The sequence below is a fragment of the Macrobrachium nipponense genome, chromosome 40 (genome assembly GCF_015104395.2).
Source record: "Macrobrachium nipponense isolate FS-2020 chromosome 40, ASM1510439v2, whole genome shotgun sequence".
In the NCBI taxonomy this organism is placed as follows: domain Eukaryota; kingdom Metazoa; phylum Arthropoda; class Malacostraca; order Decapoda; family Palaemonidae; genus Macrobrachium; species Macrobrachium nipponense.
In genome coordinates, this window is record NC_061101.1 from 58,293,738 (window position 1) to 58,320,384 (window position 26,647).

General features: G+C 37.9%; 1 protein-coding gene across 1 annotated transcript in view; it reads left to right on the forward strand.

Annotated features, from left to right (window-relative positions):
• The first annotated feature begins 1,842 nt into the window (after nt 1-1,842).
• LOC135212252 (uncharacterized) overlaps nt 1,843-26,647 on the forward strand; it is a 41,372-nt gene continuing 16,567 nt past the window's right edge. The window contains exons 1-5 of the mRNA XM_064245694.1: nt 1,843-2,047; nt 13,961-14,174; nt 19,645-19,844; nt 24,599-24,799; nt 26,057-26,165. Coding sequence (XP_064101764.1) covers nt 1,960-2,047; nt 13,961-14,174; nt 19,645-19,844; nt 24,599-24,799; nt 26,057-26,165 — 812 coding nt within the window. The 5' untranslated portion in view covers nt 1,843-1,959. The remainder of the gene's footprint in view (nt 2,048-13,960; nt 14,175-19,644; nt 19,845-24,598; nt 24,800-26,056; nt 26,166-26,647) is intronic.

Sequence of the window (26,647 nt, forward strand, 5' to 3'; positions counted from 1 at the left end):
CCTTGGCGATTCCTTGCTGGAACATAGCCAGCGTCCTGGATGCTCTGAAGACCCTCTCTTCAAGCTCCTCAAGGACATCACAGACAGGGAGCTCACGCTCAAGACGGTCTTCCTGCTAGCCTTAGCTTCCTCCAAAAGGGTGGGTGATCTTTACAGCCTCTCCTACAAGGTTTCCCACTTGAGGGGCTGGAAGGACCTCACTTTCAGGTTCGTGCCCTCCTTTGTGGACAAGACCCAGAACCTGTCGGTAGTGGACGATTGGTTTGTGGAGTTCTCCATACCGGCTCTGCCTAAGTCGGAGGATCCCAAGGACCTTCTTCTATGCCCAGTCAGGGCGGTGAGGAAATACCTCAGCAGGCAGGATGGTCTCCACCCCGGGATTCAGAACCTATTCGTTTCCACAGGCCAGGAAAACAAGATGATCTCTAAGAACACCATCTCCTTCTGGTTGAGAGAAACCATTAAGAGGGCCTACAAGGGAGCGGGGCTTCCCCCCCCCCTCAGGGTGCGAAGCCCCATGACATCAGGGGCATAGGCACCTCCCTGTCCTTCACCAGGAACTTGGCCGTCAGCCAGGTGCTCCGGGCAGGGGTCTGGAAGAGGCAGTCCACCTTTACTGCCCATTACCTCAAGGATTGCACTAGAAGGTCACTGGACTCTTGAGATCGGTCAGGTGATGGCAGGTCAACAGAGGGTCTAGTCCTGCCAGGTGTGTTCATATTCCTACCCCCCCTTCCCCTTCGTCCCTTCCTGGGCCTTCGGCGTACGTGTCAGGATCCCTCGTATATACAGGTGAGATGAGTAAGTGTGTATCATATTATACAAACCATTGCATTACATACTCTGGTGGTTGATTCCTCCCCTCCCCTGCGAGCCAGGTTGATTTCCCCCGTCGGCAGACCCCCCCCTGCACCCTAATCTGGTGGAGCGGGTCCCCCTCCTCCCGGGAGAAACAACCCCTTAACCTTAGACTCGGCCTCCCCGTCCCTAGATACTCCCACCTCCTAAAGAATAAGTCTCCTACAATAGTAGTTCAGGGTAAGTATACAGCGTCGGAACAAATCACAAATTCTTAATAATTTGTATTCTTCCTAGCTATACTTACCCCGAACCTGAACTACTGAGTTTTTATGCCCTCCCTACCTTCCCCGCATATCTGAGGACAGAAGCATTAGAGGTGTGGAAATGACTGGATCTTCGACCCCTGTGGCAAGTACCTTGCTAAGGGTACGGGAAGAAATATCCAGTTTTTTCCGGTCGGTACTTGATTGACATCCAGGATTCTCCTACGGTAGTAGTTTGTGGTAAGTATAGCTAAGAAAAATACAAATTACTAAGAATTTGTGATTTTTAGGAAGACGGACACGAAGAAATTATTATTACAGGCAGTCCCCAGTTTACAACTTCTGAGATTAAGACTTTTTTTCAAATATATTCATCAGAAATTATTTCCTGGTTTACATGTTCCAGGGTTATGACACTCATGACACCGATCACACGGAAGAAATATTACTCCAAAAAGGCAAAATAAATCAATATTTGAATTTTTTTTTATGAAAAATGCAATAAAAATGCAGTTTACATAGTTTTCAATACACCCAAAAGCATTAAAAATAAGGTTTTCTTACGATTTGCACTGATTTGGTTAACAACAATTTTTGGCTTACAACATGGGACAAGAACAGAACCCCCGTCCCAAACCAGGGACTGCCTTTTCTGGGATATGAATTGATACACCAGCCGTGGAAGGTCCATTATTGGTTAGCCTAGATGAGTCTTCATGAAGAGTGTAACGAGGTTTACAGAACTGCCATTTGTCTTTTCTTTGTTATTTACTTTCCTCTGGTAATTGTTTTTCAAAATTCTTATTCATATTTATAAATGAAGAAAATGAATGCATATGTACAAATAAGGAAATAGGTCTTTAATTTGGCTCTCTTCTGGATTCAGGAATTATCAATGTCACCAGAAGATGGTGCCCCAGGTGTGATATTCAGCCGGTTTTTTGTACCCCCACCAGCTCAGCCAAATCCATATCTTGAAACAGGTAAGGAGTGTTCTTAATAGATTTAACAGATATTTTAGTGTATTTGTGTCCTGGAGAGATCACATAAATCAATGAAAATAAAAGAGTGGGACATTACCATATTAACTAAAAAAAAATTTGGAGAATTAACAAAAAATTGGGAGAATACATAAGACCAGTATGTAAGCCTGGCATTACAGTAACCTGGGAACTGATGGTGGTGAAGCTAGATCACTAATTTAGTAACAGTAACAGTAACATGGTCATTTTCAGTAGCAAAAAGATTAAGTGGTAGAAAGATCATCTTCAGGACAAAACGAGTAAGGACAATAGTAATACGATAATTTCCAGGTGTGAGTTGGACAAATGTGTGTGTACATGATCAGACAGTGCCCATCGCTGGTATATACCTGACTGCAAGGGGGAGCAAGAAGTGTGCTGGTGACGTCAGAGATGGAAAAAAACCATGAAACCATTCTACAGTATTAAAGAGCTCTATCAATGTGTGGCAGCCAAAGGCAATTACATAAAATGCTGCAGTGGCATTTCTTTACTTCCTCTTAAGCTTGTTGAACACCATGAAATGAATTTTTGCTACACTGGACTGTGTTTGTGGACAGGTTTTCAAATTTGCTCTCTAGTCTACCCAGTGAATGAGTAAAAAGACCTTGAGTCTAAGCTAGATCTGGTAGCACTTTGTTGCCACGTCAGCGTCCATTGTTTTTGTGCTTTTCAATCATTGGTGCTCATTTCTGCTTCCCATCATAATCTGGTAGCAATGTTTGCCTGATGGCACTGTCTTTTCATGTGGATGTACCCTAATTGTGTCTTATTGTGGACGCACCCTAAGGGAACGCTGTAGATTTGTTTACAAAGAATTATCCATAAATGGTATTACTTAAGGAAAGTTTTATGGTCTTGGAATAATCATAAGCATTCACAATTGGTAAAGTAGCAGAACTGAAGTAACTATTAAAGGTTACTAAAATGAGAGTGTTGTAGGAGAGAGAAACATTGGACAAAAGGTGACATTACTGTCATATAAAAGATGTGATAACATTTGGAACATTGAAGATGCTAATGTGGGCATAAAACAATTCTGTGTTCATTTTTAAGTTAAAAGGCATTGGAGGTCACTATCACTCATTTGTTGAGTGAGCTCTATCCTAGCATGATGTTTTTATCTTTAGTTTCATCACAAACCTATTATTGTAATATAACCCATTTCATGTGTCACACAAAATCCCAGGCACATCAATATTTGACTTTAAAAAAATAATCCCCTGGCACCACTAAGCATCCCTTGTGTCTGTTTTGTCTAACTAAATAAATTTTTGTTCCTATGGAGACATCCAGCATCACCTTTTATGAGAGAGTATTCCTCAGTGCTAGCTGGAATAGGTCACTGAAACTTAGTAACAGGATACAGTTAAATAAGTTGGGGAATACTCTCACCTGCCCTCACCAAGCACTTGTCTTCTGCCACCTTCAAGTAAGGATTTCATGCTGTTCTCCTGGTGACTGCTAGAGGAAACTTGTGTTTTTGAGTTCTTTGTTTACTTTATCATGAATAATAGTGTGGTTAATGGAGTTGAAAGGCATAACGGAATACTTGTGGACCTTCATGCCACCAGTTAGTTAGATCCCCACCCTTACCACTCTTTTGCCGGGAAGGTTTTGGTAAAGGAACACGGTGAGTAGCTTTAGCTTAACCTCTCCCTCCTCCCTTTCCCAAACCTCCTCCTGCTCCTTTAATGCTTGCATCACTTTATTGGCAGAATTCTTGGCAGAAGGGAGACTACATGCAAGACAACCTGGAGTGTAGTTGGCACGAAGTTCTTCATTTGTAAGATGTGTATTAAGTTCTACAATATTTACATATTTGCTGTTTACAGAAATCCAAATATAAACGGTTGTTTGTGGAGACTGCAGTGCAAAGCTCAGTGAGTGGCTTAATTCAAATTTCAATGATCATCAAGGCTGGTCTGCACTTGGTCTGTGAATCCTCTGATATATTTCCAGCTAATTGAGGAATCCATGCATATTTTAGGTATAATAGATTACACCTCTTACTCAGTTGTTTCAATTATGTCGTCAAGACCATGACCTGTGAATATATAGGCACTTTCAATTATTGCACCATTGAGATGGACATATTGTCAATCAGTATATTCCTAATGCCATCATTGAGAAAATGGTCTGATTAATATCCATAAACAATTAGGATCGTATTATTGAAGCTTGTCAGGCACTCAATATTTCTGATGTTATAACCAGATCCCAAGAACAGTTAAATGAAATGCTGATGCCTATTTTAGCTAGGGGTACCCCTAGAAAGGTCAAATTCTGGACTAATGACCAGTCATGGGTTGATGGTACATTCATGGAGGCTACTACTAACAGATGATGGTACATTGGTTACTATCACTAAAGAAAAGGCAGAACTTCCTCATTGAGCTATTGAAGCTAAGCAATTAGCTAATGATAGGTCTCTCCCTGAAACTATTCTAACAAAATTTGCATTTTGCTCTCTGGATGTTAAGAAAATTCTTAATAATCTTGATGGAGTAGATCCTGATGGTTTCTTTCTTTTGTTTTTTTGAAAGGTTTCTATGGCGTTGTCTCCCAAGATTAGTAGATTCTTTAGATGTTTAGGTCAATGTAGTATCTGTGCGGATGACCCCAACTTTAGTAATACAGTGCCTATTCCAAAGAATGACATATCTGGAGACTACAGTAACTGCAGGCCAATTCTTATTCTCCCTGTCTTCTCCAAAGTTACAGAAAAACTTATTTTTACACCACTGTATAAGTATGTGGAATCTAAATGATTGTTAGCTGATAGTCAGTATGCATTATGCATATAGGAAGCAGTTAGGTACCTGTGATGCTCTTTAGACTTGACATGCCTTTTGCGAGAGAACCTTGATAAGGGTTTTAAGTGTAGAGTAATTCAAATAGATTTTAGTGCTGCTTTCAGTTTGTAAATCACAAGGCACTTGTTTATAAACTAAAGAATCTTGGAGTGGGTGGATATGTTTTAGGATTACCTCAAGATTTCCTTACAATTAGACAGCAGGGTGTTTCTGTTGATGGTATCTTCAGAAAATCAAGACCAATTGTGTCTGGAGTGCCATAGTTTAGTGTTTTTGGTCCACTGTTATTATTAGTGTATACAAGTGATATGGTTGTTGGCCTGGAAAACAAGATTGTTCAGTATGCCAGTGATGCAACACTTGTGGGTGTAGTAAAGTCTCCACTTTCAAGAAATGAAGCTGCCCTTAGTCTCAATTGTGACATTGAGCAAATTAGTGAATGGTGTAGTCAATGGGGTATGAGGCTGAAGTCTAGTAAAACAAAATCACTATTGTTCATACGCGAACAAACCTTCGGTCTTAACAATAGGATAAATTCTTGCGCCTAGCTGGATCCGGTTAAAAAACGGATGGAAGCAAGGAATCTTGTGATATCTGGCAACGCATGCGTAGATCGGGTGAAGGATGGTCGAAGACCATACCTATGATCACGCATCTGTCTTTCTTTTGACCACTTGGGCGAGTCATGTTAACCTCTCTTGGCCTTTTCCTGGTTCATTGCCTGTTTTGCTTGCGTTTAGTGTGTGTGTGTGTTTGGCTGATGATATGGCTTCTTCTGCTCCTTCTCGGCGTCAGTGTATGTGCCCTGGAGTTCCAGGTTTTCCGTGTTCTCGTTTTCTGGCTCCGGCAGCCAATGACCCTCACATAACATGCAGTAGGTGTCGTTCTAATTTTTGTACTACTATGAATCCTTGCACAGAATGCCGGGCATGGCCTAAGGAGCAGTTGAGGTCGTTTTTTTGGCGAGAGAGAACATCGGAGGGTTTCGACTCTTCCTACTTGGGAAGGTTTTTCGCCTCTTCCCGATGTTTCGTCTCCTGCAGTAGTCATCCCCCATGGTAGTGTTGTCCCTGAGTCTCCTTCCTTTTTTTCCATTGATTCGTCGATGGAAGTATCGGGAGGCCACCAGGCTAATGTTTGTAATGGAGCCCCTTCTTCTTCGGGAGTTTATTTGATTCCCGAGAAGGATGAGGCTTTTTCATCAATCTCTTTTCTTCCAGAGTCGGATAGTAGATCTTGTACAGATTTTCCACCCCATCCTCCCTTTCAGCTGGATGGGACTGCTGAATGAATCTGAAGCTCTTAACTATTTTTGGTATAACTTTTGACTCATCTTACTGTTGAGAAACATCTAATGAAAGTTTCAGCAAATGCCATATGGAAGTTAGGTACATATTGTACATAAGGGTTCATATAATATAATTATAAAAGTGCTAAAATCAGTGCAACCTGTTTTAGGAGATTTGTCCTTTCATTACTAGCCAGAGATTTATATCTTTTTAGATAAAGTTGTAGTTGGTTTCTGTTTCCTAGTATTATCAGTTATGGCTTGGACCATCGACAAAGGGTCTCTTGTTGGTCAATTTCTCATAAGTTGTATTTTATTAGAGATCTTTCACATTCACAGTTGATCCCTGTTCTCTTTTCCTGCCGAGAGCAACCTGATGCTAAACCAATATATGGTAAATGTCCCTTGCTGTCAAACTTCATAGTTCCAGAGGTCCTTTATTACTCACTGTTGGACTGAGGAAACATTTTCCCTGAGGATGCCATGCAATTGGAACTTCAAAAGTTTAAGCAAAAAGGCAATGCATTACTACACTAATACAGTTCTCTTTGTAGTTTAATAATTTACAATTTTCTCAATTAATTTGCTAACTTATCTTTCATTTTTAGTAAATAATGATCTGTTTCTGTATTTCCCTTTACCTCTCGTTACTTCTTTTCAAAAGAATACCGTATTCTTTGGTTCATCTTCTGAATAATAAAAATACGAAGGCCTATGATACTGCACACATGGCTAATAGAATGCCTGGAAATATATGGGGCAGAGGAAAAGACCATGAGTTTCCTAGAAAATAGAGTGCACAGCTGGAATACAACATTTACAAGCTCTGGGATAAAACTAGCTCAGGTTAACATCAGTAGCAGCCATGATTCCCTTGACAAAAGTACTGCAGAAGATGGATATTGGGTACCAAATCAAGAAAGGAGGCAACAGAATTAACTATCTGATATTCATGGAAGACACGAAGCTGTATGGTAAGAGCATCAAGGAAATAGATACCCTAATCCAGACTGTGAGTGTTGTATCTGGGGACATCAGGATGGAGTTTGGAATAGAAAAATGTGCTTTGGTCAACATGCAAAAAAGCAAAGTAACAAGGACTGTAGGGATAAAGCTACCAGATAGGAACAGTGTCAAACACATAGATGCGCTGGGATACAAATCCCTTGGAATAATAGGAGAGGATATAAAACTCCAGGAGGTGAAGGACACAATCAGAAAAGAATTTACTATACGGAGACTTGAGGCGATATGCAAGTCAAAACTCAACGCCGGAAACATGATGAAAGCCATTAACACATGGGCAGTATCAGTAATCAGATACAGCGCAGGAGTAGTAGAGTGAACAGAGGCTGAACTCTGCAGCACAAAGCACTGCACCCAAGAGCAAATACAGACAGACCATACATAACACAAAAGGAAGGAGGGAGAGGTCTGCTAAGCATAGCATACTTCAAAACCAATGAAGATGAGTGGCTAAGGTGTGCATAGGAAGAAGGACTGATAAAAGCAGCGAAGACCCAGACATATACAGAGACAGGGGAATGAAAAACAGAACAGAGGAATGGCATAGGAAACCAATGCATGGACAGTACATGAGACAGACTAAAGAACTGGCCACCAGTGAAACATGGCAATGGTTACAGAGAGGAGAACTCAAGAGGTAAACAGAAGGCATGCTAACAGCAGCACAAGATCAGGCCCTGAGAACCAGATATGTATGTCCAAAGAATATGTAGTTGGAAATAACATGTCACTCATATGCAGGAAGTGCATTATGAAAAATGAGACCATAAACACATAGTAAGCAAACTTCTGGTACTTGCACAAAACCAGTACAAAGAGGCATGATTCAGCAGCAAAAGTCCTCCACTAGAGCCTGTGCAAGGCTATCATGCAGTAATAAGTGGTATGATCACCAACTTGAGAGTTATAGAAAATGATCAGGCAATGATCCTCAGTGACTATGGTATTAGAACAGATAGGGTGATACGTGTCAATAGACCAGATCTGGCACTGATTGACTAAAGCAAGAAGAAAGTAGCTCATTGATGTTGCAATACCATGGTACACCAGAGTAGATGAGAAAGAAAGAAAAAAATGTATAAGTAATCAAGACCTGAAAATAGAAATAAGAAGAATATGGGATATGCCAATGGAAATTATACATTTAATCATCAGAACACTAGGCATGATCACAAGATCCCTGAAAAGGAATCTGGAAAAACTAAATGCCTAAGTAGTTTCAGGACTCATCCAGAAGAGAGTGCTACTAGAAACAGTGCACATATTGAGAAAAGTGATGGGTTCCTAAGAAGGCAGGATGCAACCACCTAATCAAACAGGATGACTGAGATAAAAAAAGAAATACAAATGATAATTACAGTATGATAATAAGCCTACTTGTACCATATCAACTTTTACCTCTGATGTTGCTGAACCTGTGAGGAGCTCAGTGTAGTTGGCCCTCCAGTGGTGGTAATCCTTTCTTTTGGAGATGTCCATGAGATGTCAAGCATAGCTACTACTTCAACAAAGGAGACTTTAGACAGGAGCTAGAGGCATGGAGAAGATGCACAATGCTTGCCTTCCTCCCTCTTATTGTGGAGCTCGCCCATGTTCCTGTCTTTCCTTCATCTTTCTCCTATTTGAAGAAATGAAACACTGCTGTGGGTAACCATTGTTGGGCAAAGGTTGGAAACTGACAATGGCCAGAAGAAGCAAAACCCATAAAACTTGATGTGCAGATACGAGGAGACTTCATATGGTTATAGGCTGGAGTGTTTAGGCAGTCTTTGAGAAAAATCTCTTCATTCATGCTCTGAGCCATGAGACCTCTGAGAGATAATCTTTTAAGAAATGGCTAAAGTGGATACTGAAGGGTGAGAAGCACTAAAAAATCCGCTTTTGTTGAGGGAATGCCATTTTGCAGTATATTTGACTTGTAGATTATCCTGTGCTGAAGCCATTTGGTGTGCAAGATGTCTCTCTGACCAGGAAAGTACATTTAGCCCGGCGCTAAATGTAAATATACCGTTGTACTCTTTCTCTCTATCTCATTACTACTTCAGTCTACTATTTCATTGTTGATCAGCTATCATCCACATTACAAGCCTGCTTCTTCAACTTATTTCTTAGTGCAACTATTGTTTTCACCCCAACTGTACCTTTAAGATGTTGTACTTCATGTACTTTACTTGCTTAATTTTATCTCTGTCCATCTGCTTTAACTCATTTTCTTGAGCTTCATTATCACACAAGGATTTTGTTTCAAAGTTAAAAGTGAGTGTGGTGTAATAATCTCCCACTGGACACATTGACCTGAAAGATGTTTTTTGAATATTGATAGTGATGTCTAATTGGTCAAACTATGTACTATTGTAGCTGGTCCATATACTTCATGGATGGGGTGTCTCTATTGATGGTACTCTTAGCACTTTTTCTGATTTGCCTGCCAACATAATTGGGGTGATAACAATTTCATACCTGCAATGCTCTGGTCACAGTAGTTGAGTTTGGCCTACCAAACACTAAGAATGTTGGCTCTATCCCTTAGAAGTAGGGTAAGAAGCAGTCAGTAAATAGGGAGTTGGCTCTCACTCATGTCATCAGCGATTCATAGGCTTTCATTTTTATTTATTGTTTTCTTTATGGCCAATTCTGTTAAGGAGCCTTGTATAGCTGATCTCCATGATAAAATCATGACACAGTTGATGACCGCAGTCAATTATAAGGTGAAGATAGCGTTGGGTAATGCAAAGAGATTAAAGGTAACTATGACCTCTTATATTCCTCTCAATTGAAACTGGTCAAGGTTTGAATTAAGTAGGGAAAACACCAAAAGAGAGAAATATAAATGCTTAAAAAAGATAGAAATCATTCTTCTTATGATAAATTCCTAACTAAGAAACTTGATGACAACAACATAGATTATGATGTCTTTGAAAAATACGTATAGGAAGTTAGTAAAATGTTTAGTCATGAAAGCCAAAAATTTCCTCTTTGGGCAAAGTATTCAGGTTGAGAAAATTGCAGACATTCTCCCAAATTGAAAAATTGAAAGGAATGGGAGCATTCAGTTGAAAAGAAACTAGACTTGGGTGCCCGCACATACGGGCAAGAGGGGCCACGTGCCCCCCCGCCTGAAATCCTGGGAAAATTTATAAATATGTTACATTTAACTATATCACTGTTTTTCTTCCATTTTACGATAAATTATTTCAGTTTAAGTAAATTAATGTATCATTATGTACTGTATAATATTTGTATACAGTATATAATTGTATTGTTCATTCCATAAATATTTGAATTCAGCTGAATAGTATATGGAACTATTGAAATAAAGTCAATGTAACATTGTATTTTTTCTTTATCACATCTTGCTTCACTTAAATTATTGACATCGCAGTTCCACTGCATAATATATATAAATATACATACACATATATATAAGCGAATACCACAGGAAAATGATAGTCAGAAATCCAAGCGCTTTCGTCTTTACTAAGACATTGTCAAGGAGCCAGTGAAATACAATTGGAGAGAAAGGTCTCAGGTACACAAGATCAAGAATACCAGATGGTTAATTGTCAAAAGGGTAAAAATTAAGAGATAATCCAGGATTATCGGATATCACGCGGTCACAAACCTAAACAGATTTGACCCTAACTGAAATTACAAAGTATCTTTACAGTCCAAAACATGTAAAAACTGAGTATATTAATTTTGTTGCTTATATTTATCTACAACTCTTTTTCATTATGAAAGCATCAAGTTTAAATAAACCAAGACTTAAATTTAGAACATTTCTATTATTTGACTTGATGAAACAAGATTCAATTATATTCCTTTTAACTGTGTCATTACATGAGATTAAGGCTCTTGCTTGACTCCAGTTGTATTTTAACAGAGATCTATCACATTCACAATTATCCCTGCTCCCTTTTTGCTGAGAGCAACCAGATTTGCTGAACAGCAACACCAGTGTGCATTAAATATGCCTCACAGTTGAACTTCTCAGTTCCCGAGATCCTTTATTCTTCACAGCATTGGACTGCGGAAGTCCCCCTGAGGATGACATGCATAAATAAATATAATATATATATATATATATATATATATATATCTATATATATCTATATATATATATATATATATATATATATATAAATATATATGATGAAAGCATGCAAAGCGGATACTCGGCACTCAGGATGCAAGATGAAAGGACTGTACTAAATATAATAGAATTTAGCTTGGTGATTCAAATATGAAAAGTTCGAGTGAAGAGGCAATACATCACTGCCCTAAACCAGTTCTTTTATGTTAATAATAATAGTACTTACATTTGTATCTACTTATTTATTAATTTAATTTGTTTTTTCTTTTATAATTACTGATCTTTTGTTTCTGTATTTCCCATTTACCTTCTGTTACTTCTTTCTAATCAACACCATATTCTTTGGAAATTTGAATTTTAAGTCAATGGCCTCTATGGTCTTGTTCGATATGAATTGGGTGCATGATCAGAATAATAATAATAATAATAATAATAATAATAATAATAATAATAATAATAATAATAGTAAAATGAACCAATACGTACCAACAATAGTTGACACACAAGTGTCAACTGATGGTGGATGTTCTGTTGTGGGCAGAGGGTCATAATACCATTCTGATCCCCAGAGTCATCCCAAGAAGTGCAAGATGGTATTTGACACCTTTAGCAGATGGAACCAGGTACTTCTGTGTGAGATGTCCTTGCGACTCTTAGATATGCATCATGCATTGAAAGCAGTGCAGAACCCTCATAGCGTAACTTTGGTCTCAGCAAGTTTGATTCCAAGAGTTTTTTGTGGACTTTGCACAGTCTTAGCCTCCTTAATCTTCATACCTACGAGGTCTCCAGTTCTGCCTTTAGGAGAGAGGTCTTTTGTGTCAGACTGTTGCCAAGTGTTACTGCTATGCCTTCTGATAGGTATATATTCAAAAGCTGGGCTTTTCCATTAAACTTCCTTACATGTGCCAATGTTTTGAAAGGGACGTCTTGCCTGGACTGTGCAGTCCCCACCCTTGGACTTGTCACTGGTGTTAAAATGCCTATCCAGTTCACTGTATGAACCTCTGAAAGATGCTTCTCTACAGAATCTTACTCTGAAGACAGCATTCATAACAACCATCCTAAGTAGGCAAGCAAGTTAAATGTTCTTTCTAGCCAGGTTTCTCACACAACTAACCAGAGAAGCATTGGCTTAGCTTATATGACTGCTTACATGGTGAAGGTAAAATGACTTCTTTTACAACCTCAGCTCGTTGCCCTTATTGTTTTCTGTCCTTGCTTGTTCCACTTGTTGACAAGGAAGATTCAAGATTTATCCATGAATTAGATTAATGAAATTTAGGACATTTAACCAAGTACATGGGCTCTTTTAGTCATTCAGCAATTAGACGGTGAAAAGAGGAAGTATGAGTGGTTGAACAGCAAGATAAAAGAGATTGATCCAGTACAAGAATCGAAGGTAGGATAGAGAAAAAACACTACAGTTGCACTCAAAAGTAATAGTTAGAGAGGTTAAACAGCAAGACTGAAGAAAGGGAGTGGGAATGAAGGTAAAGTTAAAGGCTAATAACTGGGTGCATCCAGGTGCCAAAGGGATACTGCAAGCACTATTTAGTAATGCCTGCAGTGCACTTTATGAGGTAGGCTAATAGTAATAACTCAGTACAGGGTAGGGAACCAATTTTTTTTCATCTATTCTTGGTTACATCAAGTCAACTTGAAAGCTTATGATAACAGATGTCAAAGGTCATGAATCAGGGCTGTAACTACAGCTCTTGATTTATGGAGGTTCCAAAAACCTTTTTCAATTTCTAATCTTGGTTTGTGGCTCTCAAGAATTATTCTCAAATGGCTCTCTAGTAGCCAGTTTGTTACTACTCTCAAAAGGAGAGGATGCTCCTGACTTGACTGCTTTTCCTTCCAATCTTGGTCCCTTTTCACACAGCAAGAACAATAGGGGTATGCATTTCTGCAGATGAAGAGTCAGTGTTTTAACCTACTGGTGATTTGGTCCTTTTGCAGTACTGACTGCACATAGTGGTGTCATTAACAGGGTACTAGTTCATGCCATGGCCCCTTATTAATCCCCAGAACTTCAGACTTCTAGACATCGTTGTTTAGTAGCTCACTAGTTCCAAGTGAAATACGTAGTATCTAAGTATGTAGTATGAAGTGCAAATAATGCAGTCCTCTCCCAACAAAATAGGTGCACATACTGTCTTTAATTTATGTGTTTTTAGTGCAAAAACAAATTCTGTGAAAAAAAATTTCTTGGTACGTACAAGTCTATTGCTTTACAAGGTAATTTCCTCTTTCCAGTCCCACAAAGTTTACATACTGGCTGGACAACACTAGATATGGTCATTTTCTGCCAGTAGAAGGAGTTTAGAGCTAGAATAGACTAGAATCTTCTCCTTTTGAATATGTCCAAAAAGGTAACTGAAGAACCTAATCCAGTTGTAAAAAAAAAAAAGTCGGTTTTGTTTTTAAAAAATGCGTTAATACATTTTGTTGGCATCAAAAATGTCTTATTGGCACAAATTCAGTTTGCATCTGTTGGAGAAGAATCAGGATCCAGAAACACTTTGGGGAGACCTAAATCTTTGGACAACAAATAAGTAGTCTATTTTTTTTTATGTATATAGTTTATAAAATTGCTGTTGGGTTTTTATGTTTTATAACCAGTATATATGTTTTTCCTTTGACAGAAATAATTATGAAGCACATTTTAGACCATGTGGATCGCAGCACAGCACACACATTGATGCTTGATGGGTACATTACATCAGGTGAACGTGCATGGAATGAACTTGATCCACGCTTGATACGCAACACATCTCCAGCTATGCCTGGTGGAGATCCTAGCCACAGAGGTTACTGGAAAGGGTCCTGGTCACCATATGGTGTAGGAGTCAATGGGAGGTGAGTCTTACGTTTTTTAAAATTTTATTTTCGATAACCTTGATTCTTATTCAATTTCATGATCTGTTTTTTGTCTAACTGATTCAAGATTTATCTCTCCCGAGGTTTACTTATGGAAATATAATTTTTTTTAAAAAGCCGTATTAATTTTCTAAATCAAAACCCATTACTTTAACAGAACATAATCATGTGTTACGTGCAATGCCATAACATCCTCCATCAGAGTAAGAAGCTCAGGTGGCTCTTGTAGCTTAATACATGTACACAAGTTTTTAGCCGTCCATATTGAATCTTTCTATGAGTAATCTAATCCAGCTGCAACAGAGCAGTGGAGTTGGGAAGCAGGCATGCCTTGTAACCATAGTACTAGTTGGTTTGTATTAAATAGATTACCACACACTGATCACACTTGGAGAAAGAAAAGGAATGAAAAATAAAAAATGAAATGGATAAAGAATGGGCAAACTGAAAAACCGGCTTTAAATGAGATAGACAGTAACACGTCTTATCTTAAAGGCGGTAGGAAAATAACTGATGGGTCACAGGTAGCCGTGGGCATTCTGGGTATACATGCCCCGTGACCTGGTATAGATGCCATTAGTCCCTGGATCTCACAAGTGTAATTTTAATTCTACCGGTTTCCAGCTTGGCGCTAGTAAATCCTAATGTTAAGACCGAAGGTTTGTTAGTTATGAAAAATACAAATTAGTTACAAATTTGGTATGTTTCACTGCAAACACATTCGCTTATGCAGGAGGCACGTCAGGTGCTGATACATTTGACAGTGGACCTGAAGAGACAACGGAATTCCTTGGGGAGGACATTTACAGGTAGCCACAAACTCTAATAGAAAAAAATGGTTAAAGACCTGGAACTGAATCTAGTTGAATAGTATTGGAGACAGTTGTGAATTGCATACAACTAACTTGCACCAAGTCATAGGTCTGACCTATGCCTGACCTAGTAACAGGCAGCTAATTATGATGAAAAGGGAGAAGAGAAGTAATCTTTGGAGCTCCTCGTGGAGAAAAGAAGGATTAGTACATGTAAGGCAACATTGTGTAGAGCAATAAATCTCCTTCCATTTTCCATGGAGAGAGCCATTCTTAAGTTAAATGACTGATGATAGTAGGTTATCTGCTGTTGCAACCACTTGGATCACTGATGGAAATTGTTTTTTCATTCCACATTTAAAAAAAGAATTATGCACTGCATGTACACACACATATATACATGTATATTTCACATATATCAAGCCACAAATATACTTTGATGCCAAATTCACTATACGTACCTTGGTAATAATTTGCATGCAAAGGAAATTATTCTGTGCTAGTGAGGATCCGAACCAAGGTTGAATCATTTATAAATAGTGACTGACCACATGAGTAACCTTGGTCCTTGGCTTAGAAACAACACACAGTTACTTTGACCATCTGGCTACCAAGCAGGGTGGTCAAATTCCCTGCCTTTTGTTTCTAAGGCAAACCATGGCCTAAGGTTAGAAATAATGACAGACAGTGATTTTGAGCGCCTGTAAGGGTGGGGGGGTGTCAAACTTGCTGTGTTTTCTAAACCAAGGGTCACAGTTAAAATCTTGGCTAATGCAGAAATGCTAATAAATTATAATTTTCTTTGATTGTAAGTTATTTCCCAAGGTATTAATAATAATAATTACCAGCTTTACTCACCGTTTTCGACATAGTTTTCCATCTGGGCTGTGTCAGTGTCCTAATAAATCATCCCTTCCTTCTTCCTTTAATGAAACACTAATTGTCTTTTGCTTGAACTTCTGTTGGTCATTACTCTTAATAAGCACAGTTTTGGCTAATTGTCTTAATTTGTGACCCATAAGGCACCTATCTTCTCAGCTTGTGCTTGGCATCCTTCTTCATTGGCATCTAGCATTCCTCTAAGTTTATCCCATGAGCCTCCAAGTACTGCTACGCAAGCTTCGCCATCTCGCCAATGTCTCTTGGGCAGACTTAACCCTCTGCTTGGGTAGACACTGGCGTGGCCACTTTACGGACTTTTGCGTGACTCACAACCAGTCCCAGGGTAGACAGGCTCAGGACCTACCCCCCTAAAGGTTGGACCTCTCGGAGCACAAATCTCCCTGGTGGATACCACGCTGTTAACTGTGGCATTACATGGGGTCTCGTCAGCCCTCTCTGGCCAGCCGACTAAAGGGCCTTAACAGATTTCACCACTTATTGGATTAAGCCGTTTGTGCAGGTAAATGTCAATAGATGACGCGTCCCTGTGCAATGCCAGCAAAATCCTGGGTGACATCAGGCAATTAGTGGAGCTGGGGACCCCCCCTTGATCTGCGGGTGAGCTAAACAGCAAGGGAAATAACTTATTAAAGTTACTCCCGCCGTTTACCCGTTTACCTCCGTCTCCTGAGGAATAGTACCGTCTCAGATGAACAGGTGCCGACAAACTCTTCCCTGAAGAGCAAATCTGCAAATTCATGAAACATATTTTTGCATTCAACTACTATTTCATTTCACCTGATAAGCAGTCTCACCCTGATCGGGAGAGTCTCATAATTTTTTTTCTATATCCCTCCTCAGTCATCTCATACATCTTTAGGCTGATAAATTCAAGGCCTTAACTCAGATGGGCATACTTTGAAAATTTGTGAAGTCTTACCTGTTGGTAATGGACTTAAACAAACAACCCACTCATCTCTCTGCCACCCTTGGCTTTATTCGGTGTCCATGTTGTCATGCTTTTCATTAAATCTTGGTGATTTTGGCTTTGAAGTGTCTGTAGGGGTGTTAGTGTGGCTTGTGTATCCTTATGTTTCTACTTTGAGTCTTATTATTTAGAATTCTCTTCATAAATCGGCCTTTCAGTTCTTGTTTCTGTAACGCAGCTTCTTGTCTTGCTTCTTTTCTTTTGATTTTGTTGCTTATTTAATGAAAGATTCTTTCATTTCCTGTCGTCTGTGCCCATCTTCCTGCCAACTCAGGAGTTATGTTAATTCTGTCACTATGCTGCTGATGTGATATCAGTAAAAAAAACACACTCAAATTCACTGTCACCCATTTAACCCTTTTCACTTGCACAAAATTTTGTAAAAAAAAAATTGAAAGGAGGCTGCATGTGGGCAGTGGCCTGTGGTTTAACAAATAATGTGACACTTACTAAAAGAAAAATCTTTTTTAAATGTATCCCCATGACAAGATAAAGGTGAAAAATTAACCCACATTAAAAGGTGAGAAAAGATTTTCACTTTGGCTGATCATAACTTGTGGATGTGGCTCTGCACTAGTTGACAGGGGTGTTTCTCTTAGAATGGCTCCTCACTTCCAGCTAATGCTGAAAATAAATTATGTACATACAGTATTTTGAAATGAAATGCTGTGTTCTCCTTTCTGCTTGAGATATAGGGGATGGCATGTCGGGATTTCCTGTTGCTTTGGCCTGTCTTCTTTCTCCTTTCCTTACCCATTACTTATGTATAGTTGCTCAAATTCTGTATAATTCTGGTGCAAGTAGATGTTACATAATCCTGGTCAACTTGAGAAGTCTGGAAATATCTTGAATAAACAATTTATGTAAAATCACTAAGAAAATCATAACTAACATATACTAATGCACAAAATGACTGTTTCTCAATATAATAGATACATTAAAGAATGTACATATATGTATCTATTTGTTGATGCTGCAACAGAATGGTGTCAGGGAGACCTTTATGCGTTGACATCTTCTCTTTGAGACTCAAGATGAGGATGGCAGGTCTATTCTTGCCAATATCCTGGGAGAAGTAGTAGTATATTCTTGTACGTATATTACAAAGATCGTCCCCCAAATGCCAAGACCCTTCTCATTCACAGCAAAGGAGATTTTGAAAAATTAAACCTTACAAGTGTATTATATTGCCATTCAGATATTTTCCACTCTCCAATTCCTCCATAATGATTACCAGAAAATAAAAACTATAAATTTCTGAATGTAGGAAAGCAGGAGATATTAATGAAATAATGCAAGCTCCGTTTTTAGAGACTATGCTTTTACACACAAGGATGCTGTTCCAATTTACATTGGTGGCTCTAAATTGGATACTGGTGTTGTTGGATTTAAAGCTATTTTCCCACTATTAAGCACAGTTGGTTCTTTGTACACCTCCATCAATTTTTGCAAAATTATGTGCAATTTTAACTTAAAAAATTGTTACTTAAGGCAAGAAAAAACTATGTAATTTTTAGTAACTCTGAGTGTACTACAATCTTTGGGACAACTGGAAAGCACCCAGTTGTCTTAAGAGTTTAGAATGGATATTTAGTTAATTGTCCTGTCTGAGAAATTAACTTTTGCTAGGTGTCAGCCCATGTAGGTTTTATATTCAGTGGAAGAGCAGACAATTTGATGAACATTACTGCATTAATTGTGCTAATAAGAATGACTCATTTGCTGTTTAGAGGCTTTTACCATAATTTAGATAAAGGAAAAGAAGCTTGGCAAATATCATGAGAAAGTCTGGTTGGCAGTAGTAACCAGAAATGTTGGAAATTACAAAGTCACCTCTCCTTTGGTCTACATAAATATAAATATGCCAAGGAGATAGGAAACTGCCCCATGTCATTTGAGGATTGGCCATAGGCATTTGACCTATGGGTTCCTGATAGACAGACATCCTGAAACTATCTGGTCCCATTATCTATGTGGCACTTGCTGGTAGTGTCCATGTCCTGCCAACTTGACATGGTATTCCCCCTCTGAATGTTCTGAATCCTCAGAGAGAAAGTAAATTTTAACCTCAGAAGAAGCTGGAGTCTGTAGCAAAATATTTCAATGGTAGTCTTCAATAACAATATAGTACTGTTTTAAGAACTTTCATGATTTGTATTAGTTTTATTAATAAAAATCTGATTTTACAAACATTTTTAGGTGTTGATGACCTTTGATGTTGTGACACCATATAATTTATATTAAATCAATCAGTGGATTGTCTTTTTCCTACAGTAAAATGACCAGTGTCACCTGAGATGTCGTGAATTTTCATGTCTGTCAGAAAAATTCATGTGAATGTAGATGAGGATGTGGTAACAAGTCTCTTGTCTTTGTTTCTTGTGGGTGACCAACTATTGTCATCACAAATATGCTCTTTAGGGAATTAGGATTTTAAAGCTACTCTGCATATGAGCTTTCTCCTTTGCCTTTCCAAGTAGAAACATTTATCTTTCAAATAATAACATGCAAAATCAAACTTCTTATTGGCAAAATAACATTAAAGGTTGGTTGAATAATAGGGGTGTTCACTGTACTGTAATGTTTCATGGTATTTTCACAAATGTCACATATACTTTTTATTTACTTATCCTGTGATTTATGAAATTCAACTGTTTATTCTTCCAGCTGGAAATAAAACTTCACTGGTGAAAGTTGTGCTTATTTTGTTCTCATCAGATCAGGTGGGATAGGTATATGGTTACTAATGACTGACATTTTGCCACAGGTGTTTGTTGGCTCTTGTGACTTATGACCACCGAGTGGTTATAATGGGTCGAGAAGGCCGCAAATGGGTAACAGTAATTGATATATCAGCCTTATGGTATAAAGAAGTAGCCAAAGATTCTTGGAAAATGGTTGCCTTACCCCATGGGGCACCTATGCATGAGATTCACACAGCACGTATGCATGTCCTGGGAATATCAGGTGAGTTAGCTCTGTGTTTCTTGCACCATGAATACTTAAGAAAAACAGGTTATCATTTGAAAAGTAAATTATTGTTGGATAAAGTTTATAAATACTATTTGATTTACAAATGAATTTTATCATAAAAACAAAGATTTGGTTATTTACGCACACTTTGTACAACTTACTGAAAAATTTTAAAACAAAGAACTTCATGGCACCTACACTTCAAATTTTCTGCTGATAAATAGGTCATCCAGTCTTAGTGTATACAGACATATCTTGTGCATGTGGGATGTTGCAACGATAAATAAAATCAGGACCATCAAACCACATGATTACAAACATAAATTGGTACTAGTTATGAGAGGCTCAGATAAAAACATTAGATTGTAGTTATGGGCACAACTCTGGAGATCAAGAAACTTTGACCTTAAGCCCCAAAATGTTTGCGTAAAGTACTTTGCAATTTCTCTTACTGTAATGAGTAATAGGTCCAGGGTTCAGCTCAATATCTCCCAAAAAGAATTAAAATTAACAACATAAAATTAGTACAAAACTAATATATAGACTCATAGCAACGGTAACATTGTAAAATCAACAGAACAATAAACAGCAGTACATACCATCAACAGTGACAATATATACATTACTATTTAAAAATTTTTTTTGAAAGCAGTGTATATATATATATATATATATATATATATATATATATATATATATATATATATATATATATATATATATATATATATATATATATATATATATATATATATATATATATATATATATATATATATATATATATATATATATATATATATATATATATATATATATATATATATATATATATATATACGTATATATATATATATATATATATATATATATATATATATATATATATATATATATATATATATATATATATAAATATCACCATATATCATTGTAAAAAGCCCCAGAAGCAACTCTTCAACAAGGTAGGGCCAGCCTACCTTGTAAGGCAAGTAAGAACTCTGCCAGGTTTGCCACAACAATGGGGGGAGGGCAGTCAGGATGGATTTAGAAATTATACAACACTCAAAAGAAAAAGATTAAGTAAAGGCGAAGGCACTTTCCTGATAATCCAACAAGCCGCCACTTTTGCTCTCTCATCAGCCTGTCCTGCACACTAAAAAAATTGAAAAGTGAAAAAAAGAGGATAAATGCTTGATTGTATCCTCAGGCAAGGGAACTCAAACCCAAGATCATGGAAGGCCACAGTACAATGGCAGTAGCGCCGCCCAAAGTTGGCGAACAAGGTTTGTATTCAGAGTAACCATCTCTTTGATGGGTTACTTACCAAGGCTAAAGGGTCCCTTCTACCCACTGGTTTGATTTCGGAGTGTCCTTCTTTTAAAAGAGTTGCCTGCCAAGGCTAAACAATCTCTTCTACCTTAACTTGTGTAGGCAGGAACATCACTGAAGTGAATGTTGCTAAGAAAGGCCATATTAACCCACTACCCACATTTCACCCTCCATTTCACCTGCTGGATTTGAGTTGTGGTCACAACTGCTACTGTCTTGTTACTAAGCTTTTCCAATCTAATCCTGTATCACCTTTGTTTGGCCTGTCACTATTAGAAAAGCAGTCTTTGGCTATGTATACTGGCTTGGCACAATAAGTACCTATCTTTACTCTTGTCTTTCTGCTTATGTTTAGCAGTCTTGTAGTCTTTGATTTTCTGGATGCCCCCACTGGACTTCTCCATTGGCTTGTAGCTTTCCCCTATGCTTAGCCCATTTGCATCCAAGAATCCACTGAACTTAGCCCATGAGCTTGATTCACCATTTTGCTGGTGTCTCTTGATACCCTTTCCCTGAGGAATAGGGCCATCTCAGGTGAACATGTGCTGACAAGCCGTTCCCTAAGGAGTAAATCTTCTTGATTATTTAACTTCTCTGCATTCAGCCATTTCAGTCCACCTTTTGAAAGGTCTCTATACCCTAGCCTACAAATAGATGTGCAGTTTCATCCTGCTCTGCCCTAGTTTCATGAAGTTTCTTCTTAGATCCCTCCTTAGGTGTCTCTTACCTGTTTAACAGTACTTTCTGTGGGGTAGTATAAGTCAAACCCTTGTTAGAAGGCATGCTAGAGAAAGTTTGCAGACCCTTACCCATTAGTAATGAACTTTGGTAAACAGCCCACTCATCCTTAGCCACCCTAGACTCTGCAAATCTCTCAGATTTTTCACTGAAAGTGCCAGTCATGTTTTTTCATGAAACTTAGACAAATTGGGTTTTGCAGGAGTGTTAGTGCTACTAACTTGTCCTTCTGGTTTCCTTTTTATGCCTACCTCATACTTGAGCCTTACTACTTGAAGTTCATGTTTCCACTTCCTTTGAGCTTCATGTCTTGCTTCTCGTATGGCTTTCCTTCATGAAAAGTGTGCTTTTCAGCCTCTCGTCATTATCACTGCATAGACTAGATTTTGTTGTTCTTGTACAAAATCTTTCACCTCATGTCCTCCCAGTCCCATTTCATAGGTCATTTTAATGAGTTTTTGAAGAACTGTCACCATGCTGAAGTGCAGCTTATTCACCTTATAGGGTAACACTTAATCATATATTACACTAAATCACTGCCACTAATTTATCATGTCACATTTGCCAAATTATGTTGTGAAATGTCTGAGTGAGAGATATTGGTGGAAGGTGGCCTTTTTGGCTTTATAATGGTGTAAATAAAACTGAATAGAAGATAAAAATATAAAATTTCAGGACATGGGTGTGATGATTGTCACTTGAGAATGAAGGTAGCTCATGGAAGTGGTCTGGCAGGGGATCTGTCTACATATAATCCTTTTCGTCATGTAATGGTTCTCTACCCTCTGTTATCACTAAAATAATTTCCTCTAAAAGCAGCTGTGTGTTTCCTTTTTGCTGGAGATGAATATGGTTGTGAAATAGGCAGCCTTCTATTTATCTGCTCTGCTGTTGTGTATCTTACTCTCTCACTCCACATCTATTATATACAGTGACCCTACTTTAAAGTATTATTATAGATAGATCAGTATCAGTGTCATGTTTTAAGTCTGTATTACTTATATTCATTAATCTATATGTTAGCCTATGTATACCTACTTACTGGTTTTATTGTGAAACCTTTAGTTGTTGTCCAATGAGTGACAGCAGACTAACCACACAGGAAAGTCTGTCCTAACTAAGGTATAATATATATCTAGTCTATCCTACCACGAAGTGGTGAACGGTATAAATATAACCTAAGTACTCACCAATTGATCTCTACTAGCCCATCTAACTTAGGCCTATGTGCATTCTAACCTGAGACCTAAGCAGCCTCATAAGTTTTAAGTTATGCCTATCAGCTAAGTCATTACATGTGCATTTTCAAACAGATCTGAATCCTTCCTAATTTATCTCATCTCTTTAGCAACGCTGTTTTTAAGCTGTCATACTGCAAGGCTTCATCAGGAGGCTTGTTGGAAAATTGATAGATTGCAGATTAGTTGCACAGTTGGTTTCCTGGACTTGTTTACTGAAAATCCAGGAAAATCAATCATTTTGACAAATTTATGACCAGACTGAAAGCAAACGAAAGACAAATTTCAATAAGGATGCATCCAGGTCATACTAACCCTTAACCTAGGGTGTTTGGTTTCCCTGACCTGACTTGCGGGCACATTTCCTCCCCCCAACGGATCTCCCTATCCTTCCCTGTTTTAACAGAGACGCTTATTATCTTGCAGAAAAGAACTTGCGTAGGGAAGTAGGTGGTAAGGTTACCATTCACTTTGTTGGAGAGTAGTCATTTTGTTGCAATGAAATCTGTTTTTCCATTCAGTTAGATTACATTCTTGTAGAGTATTCACTACTCTTTGCAATGCTAAAAAAGGAATACATACACAGTCATTGCACATTCTGTGGTATTTTGCCTGCAGACTGATCTGCACATCGAAATGTTAGAAAGCTATTTTCAATGAGGAAACAGTTCTGCAAATGATAAGAGGAATAATCAGATGCTTACAAATTAACTTTATACTTTTAATGGTTATAGAGCAAAAGCTTGGATAAACATAAGAAACTCTTACAAGGAATAGTCTCTGCTAAATGGCTCAGCTTTCAGCGTCATTCTTTTGAAACATGTTCATTCCATCCTACTAGAGCTGTCCAAAATAGAAGCATCTTTATAATAAACACATATCTTGTTGAGAACTCCTTCATCCTTTGGAAAAAATAATGTATCTGTGTAACACTGGTGTTTCCCATTCCAAAAATGCCTAAAAACTTTGGCATTAAATTTCTTTGCTTACCATTGAATCAGAGGTAGTTTATGAGCAAGATACAAACTTCTAATAACAGAAGAGAATTCATAAGTAGTCCCTCAATTATCCAGATCATTATTATTTGACACTACATTATCTGTCACACCCAGACAAATGGCTGAAAGATATTGATGTACGTTGGGTATATAAATGTTTTAAAATATAAAAAAACGGCCTCTGATGGTTGTCATAACTGAGCAGCCTCATGAGGGGTGGGAGAAGCCTTGAGAAGTTTCCAAGGTGGGAGGATGGGGTGTGGGTCGGACGGTTTGGCTCCGGAGGAGGGCAGCATGGAGAGAGGGAAACAGAACAATAACAGAGGTATGTTTACATTGAAGCCTTTACTTTACTTTTTTCATTTATATTTTATGTTGCAGTATTCTTGTTGATAAACTCCAACTTGAGATGATAAATTCGAAATTCTGTTTAATTTTTCAGAAATTCAGTGGACACCTATATTTAATGAAGGCAAAAAGAGATTTTGTATGTTGATGATGGTGACTATAAGTGGTCATGCAGTTTTCTGGAAGATACCGGTGGAGCTAACAAATGCAGAAGAAATTCATTTGTCGAAGATAGAAGAAACAAAAATGAAAATGACAACAGCCATACATTGGTTTTCAAATGAAGGGAAGTCAGGTACGTGTTAAGTGGAAATGATTTCCCTTTATTTCCTTGTTAGGCCATTTGTTACAGTTTTTTCTTCATTACTAGATGTGTTATTTTGAGGTTGTGAAACTTATTTTTGTCCTGTTGGCTCAGTCAAGTCTGCTGAGATTTTTGCCCTGTTGGCTCAGACAGATCTGCCAAGGGTAGCACTGGATCAAGATGTAGCCTTTGGAAACCAAAACATCAAACAGAAGTTTACCGAATGTCCAAAATTGATAGTCTTATTGACAGTATCATTACTGTTGAAGGATGAGAACCACATGTATAAAGTGGTGCTCTAGAGCTTGTGTGCCTGTGCCCTTTTGGAGGGAAGTGAGAATATAAGTTTTCAAAATAAAAATTATTTATTTCCTCACAAAATTATTACTGTAATTTAGGCTTCTGTGAATGGGTTGAACTTACACACTGCTCTCTGAAGAAAAGATGATAATCTTACACTTCTAGAGGCAGCTGTATAATGTCAGATTAGCTGCAAGACACAAATGGATGAGGAGGAAGAGAGATTATGCAAAACGTAAACTGTCATTACCTTTGAAAAGTTTACATTTCACATTAGAATAAATTCATGACAACAGCTTGAGAGAGAGAAAGAGAGAGAGAAAGTTTTATAGATTTTAAAGTTTTTGAATTGTTACAAATAAACAAACAAGGAACAAGATCTAAGAGAGGTACTTAATTGTTTTATTGTACCGTGGACTCGTATGCCAGGCATGCAATACTTGTTGCCCTCAAAGCATTTTGATTTAACATTATGACTGAACAAAAAGTGAACAAGAACTCTCTGCAACTCTCTGCAATATCTAGGTATTTGTTTTTGTCATGAAGACAATCAATACCTTCTAGTACTGTACTATGTGAAAGTTCAGTTCATTTGTTGATTACATGTATGTTGCACTTATGTAACCATCCTTGTTAATCCATACTAACACGCCCCCCCTCTCTCTCATTGTGCGTGATTAAAATGTGATTTATATACTTGTGTTTATCAGTAGTATACATATTGCATTACCTGTTTACCCAGTTTATCCAGGGTTTTGACCAATGCCGTATGATTGCCCCTTTTTAAGCTGATGGGCACCCAACTGTTTTCTGGACAACTGTGAGAGTGCCACAATAATTTTGTAGTTTGGGAATTAAGCAGCAGTCCAATTAGTAAGTGAAAGACTTAGTCTTCATTCATTATATGATAATGTTTCTTGTAAGTTCTGATATTAATATTTTTTTCAGGCTACTTGGTATTAGGGAGCAATAATGGTCAAGTGAAGGTATTTTATGTGGAATTTGCAGAGGAATTAGTGTATCGAGACTTAGGCTATGCTTTTGCCAGTGATGACAGGTAAGGTGTGAAGTAAGAACACTGATTTTGCCCTAAGTAAAGATGCTGTAGTTTGATTAATGTGTCCTGGCCAGAGTAAATACTTGGAACTGAGAGAATTGAAGTAGATGGGCTTTCTGTTGATTCCATCCATATCTTTATCAAAAGGAAATATAGATAAGAACTTGTACCATTCAAATACAATTTTGATATGACAAAAATCACTGTATAGTTCCCAGCAGTCAGTGACTGATTAATCATAAGGTAGTTTAGTGGACTCATTGGCTAAATTAAGGGGTATATTATTTACTCCATTTAAGTGACTGTTCTCCCAGATTCATTCATCTTTTGATTTGCTTTTATAATCTTTCTTAATTTCCTTTCATTTTGTGATTTGCAATATTAAGTTTCCAGTATTCATTGGAGAAAATATACTTTTTTATGGTACTTTTTGAACTGTAGTATTAAGATACATCAGGTGTTATTTCATATACCCATCTGCT